The sequence below is a fragment of the Sciurus vulgaris genome (genome assembly GCF_902686455.1).
Source record: "Sciurus vulgaris genome assembly, chromosome: 2".
NCBI lineage: Eukaryota > Metazoa > Chordata > Mammalia > Rodentia > Sciuridae > Sciurus > Sciurus vulgaris.
In genome coordinates, this window is record NC_136462.1 from 72,885,659 (window position 1) to 72,889,664 (window position 4,006).

Below are 4,006 nucleotides of genomic sequence, written 5' to 3' on the forward strand. Positions count from 1 at the left end.
GTTTGTTTGTTTTAATACTTAGTATACCAAGTGCATTTTCTAGAATCCAATCTTTGGTCTAAAAGTAAACAAAAGAAAAAAAACAGTTCTTTAACGAAAAGGACAAAACAATAAATGGCCAAAATAATTTTCTTGGGCACCTTTACTACGAATGCTTCTTAAATACAAATTACAGTTCAACATTTTAAAACTCTCCCCATAATTTAGGTTGTTCTCAAGGTCTGCGTCCACCAGATACATCCATGATAACTTATAATACTGCACACATGGAAATCTGGCGGCTCTTAGAGATAGACTTGTCAGGTTTGAGTGAAATGGCAAAGCAGTCACTATTTAGATACATACTCTACTATAATTTTGACTTCCAAACCTTATATTCTACAATGTATTCTCCCCACATTGCACCTCGCTGACACTCCACACCTTGTTAGAATAATAAACAACCCTAGAGACTGAACAAACGTACAGAAATGGGGGGGGGGCTTAATAAAAAATACCTGGACTTATTTTTAATTATCATTTACAATGCAAATGTGTGTAAAACGTTCACTTACAGTCTGGTCCCAGGGATGTTAATGTATTAAAGGGTTGGAAGAAGACCCCTGATTTTGATGTGTGAAATAATCAGACAGTCCCCCGGACAGTCCCGTCGTAAAACTTGGCAAAGAGGGTCTTAAAGACTCACAGGGCAGGGTCGAGGGGGCCTGCGGCGACGTGGAGGAAGACGCAGCCCGGGCGCTCATGGACGTGCTGCTCTGCGAAGTCATTGACGGGTGCGGGACGTGGGGGAAAAAGTAACTGGTCTGGCCCGCAAGCAGGTTGACGGAGCAGGGGTTGAGGGAGTAGGTCCCGGAGCAGGGCACCGACAGGCCGCAGGGCACCGAGGCGGCGAGCGCGGCGGCCGTGAGGTGGTGAGTGGCGTACGGGATCTCCCCGTTGACCAGCCGGTCCACACTCAGGCCATTGGCTGTGGAGAAGGAGTGGTTGTTGCCCAGCGAGTTCTGAGTCAACACGGAGCTGTAGGGCATGGGGTGGCTGGGGTAGGCAGACGTGGTGCCATTGTAACTCAAAGTGCTGCTGGCGCGGGGGTGGTGCAGAGACAGGAAGGGCGACATGGGCCAGTAGAGGGAGCCGGCGCGGTCCATGAAGGTGAGGCCCGTGGAGGTGAGGCGCGCCCCGCGTTTGAAGGCCAGCTTAGCCCGCGACGTGGTGGAGCGGCGCCGCAGCTTGCCGGTGGTGCCGCCGATGAACACGTCGTCGCTCGACGGGTCCAGCATCCAGTAGTTGCCCTTGCCGGGGTCGTCGTAGTGGCGCGGCACCTTCACGAAGCACTTGTTGAGGGACAGGTTGTGGCGGATGGAGTTCTGCCAGCCCTGCTTGTTCTCGCGGTAGTAGGGGAAGTTCTTCATGATGAACTCGTAGATGCCATTGAGCGTGAGCCGCTTCTCCGGGCTCTGCCGGATGGCCATCATGATGAGCGCGTTGTAGCTGAACGGTGGCTTCTCGTACTTGCCATTCTTCTTCTCGCCCTCCTTGCCCCCCTCCCCGTCCTTGCCGCCCTCGCCCGCCCCCTTCTTCTCCTCCCCCCCAGCGCCGGCGCCCTTCTCCTTCTCGTCCGGCCCGACGGGCGCCAGCTCCCCGGGCCCGCCACCCGGCTCGCCCTTGCCGCCCAACCCGTCCGCTTTGGCCCCGTCCAGGGCGGCGGCCGGCGGCGGCGGCGGCGGCGGCGGGAGCAACAGCTGTTGGGGGCCCTTGTCGTCGTCGGCGGCAGCCGGGGCGCCCCGCGCCTGGGGGGGCTGCGGTGCCGGGGGTGGCGGTGGCGGCTGCTGCTGCTGGGGTGGCGGCGGCGGTTGCGGGGCGGGCGGCGGCGGATGGTGGTGATGGTGATGGTGGTGATGGTGGTGCTGGGGGTGGTGGCTGTTGTGGTGGCCGTGGCTCGCGTGGTGGTTGTCGTTCTGGACCGCCTCGGGTACCAGGCTGTTGATGCTGAACGAGGACTTGGGGATCATTTTCACCTCTTTCCTATCTCCCATGTCCAGCATCACCCAGTCGTCGAGGGGAAACGGCGGCGGCGGTGGCGTCGCGGGAGCCGAGCAGCGGCGCGGCGGGCGGCGGTGACCGGTGGGTGCCGAGCGGAGCGCGGGGGGCGCGGGCGGCAGCGGCGGCACTGAGCGCTCCGGCAGCAGCGCAGTTGGACCGCAGGCTCGGGCGCTGGCAAGTCATGTAGCAAAAGCAGCAACCACCCCTCAGGAATTAGGAGAAAAAAAAAAAAAAAAAAAAAAAAAACGGGGGGGAAAGAAAAAAAGAAAGAGAAAAAAGAAACAACCACCGCCCCGGGGGTGAAGCTCCCTAGCTCCCAACTCTACTTCTCGGTCTCCCCCCCCACCCCCCGCTCCCCCCCCCGCTGCTTCCTCCTCCTCCTCCTCCTCTCGCAGCAGCAGTCACAGCAGCAGCAGCAGCAGCCCAAAGGGGGGGAGAGCCGGGCGGCGGGCGGGCGCGTCCCGGAGCGGCCGCGGCGAGGCTGGGGAGACAGCGATCGAGGCGGCTATAGCCACAATTAATTTTCCGAGCTACAGGCGCACACTAGGGCTGTAAAAAAATTTTTGGTTTAACCTTTCCTACCGCTGGGCCAATCAGAGCCGGCGGCGTGCAGGAGCGTCTCTCTCACAGTCGACCAATCGGCGGGGCCGGGCCCACCCACCCCCGCCCCGCCCGCCGGCTCCCGCCCCCTCGGGCGCTCGCCTCCCCCTCTCCGCGGGCCTCGGACCTCGCGGCCGTGCGGAGCCGCGTAGGGATACGCCGGCGGGAGCACGCTGTGCCGCAGCCCTGCTCCGCGCCCCCTCCACCCCCTCCACCCCGCCGGCTCTGATCAACCGAAATCCCTCTCCTAGGGCAAATATCTCACATTTCCGGCTTCCTTCTCATTGTATTGGGTCATTTTCGTTTGAGCGTCAATATTTGTCCTTACTGATTAAAGTTTGTATCCCATTTTGTTTTTTAAACGTGGGGGCGGTGGTGGTGGAGGGAAGAGTGGGGCTGCAGGGAGAGGATGCAAGGAGAGGGCTGGAAATGGAGAAGAAGCCAGGCACTACTTTTCCGAGGCGGCCCTGCAGGCCTGGGTCTAGCATTTCTGGGCCCGTAGGAAAATTGTGCCCCTTTTAGGTAATATTCTACCGAAGCTTTGGATTTGGGGGTGGGGTGTGGTGAAGGCCCACCCTTGTGTGTGGAAGGATGGCCTGTATGTTGTGGGAGGAGGATGTGGGACAGGTTTGGGAGCGATGGGATAAGGAGGAGGAAGGGGGCAGGCGAGCGCGGGGCCAAACAGGGGTTACTTACTCGGTTCCTGCGGCCCGAGCAGCGGCGAGCTCCGGGCTTCGGTGCCGCGTGGAAGACGGGCCCGGGGCTCCGGGTGCTGCGGCGGCGGGCAGGGGCGGCTCAGTGGTGGGCGCCTCTGATGGCCTTCCGAAATGAGAGGCGCCCAGAGAGAACCCAATACCAAACTGTCTTGAAATAAATCAGGTAACACATGCTCTGTATGTGTGTCTCTTCTTCCACCTTCTCTTGCTCCAGACCTTCGCTCACACTCAGGGTGAATTGCTGTCGTTTTTCTCGCTGCTCCAGCTTCTTTTCAGCTTCTAATTAGAATTGGAAGCGGGTAACCGCCAGCGATCCCTGGAAATATTTTCATTTTGCTTGTTGACATCGGAGGGAAAATAAGCGTGGGCGTCTATTTCTTTCCTTTTTTCCCCCCAATCCCTCCTATTTTTTACTCCCTCTTTTTCTTCCCATTTCTCAAATACTTTTATTTTGTAAGTACCTCAGTCCTGAAATATCAGTATGCTGAAGCCAGCCCTTACCCACCCTGAATGCTGCTGAATGGCACGTAGAAGCCTTGGGAACGTGAATCGCACATTCCCAGCTTCTTGGGCTTTGGGACTGGAAAGGTTTGAAGGTTGAAGTGAGCGGTAAGATTGCGATTCTGGGGTTTTAAAAGGATCCCGTGGCC

The 4,006-nt window shown here is 58.2% G+C and overlaps 1 protein-coding gene across 1 annotated transcript; it reads right to left on the minus strand.

The window, feature by feature from the left end:
* Positions 1–572: 572 nt before the first annotated feature.
* FOXG1 (forkhead box G1) lies at positions 573–2,042 on the minus strand (the record flags this gene model as incomplete). The annotated part of the gene is made up of 1 exon (XM_079125769.1): positions 573–2,042. The coding sequence occupies one exon, from the start codon at positions 2,040–2,042 to the stop codon at positions 573–575; it is 1,470 nt and encodes a 489-aa protein (XP_078981895.1).
* Positions 2,043–4,006: the final 1,964 nt, after the last annotated feature.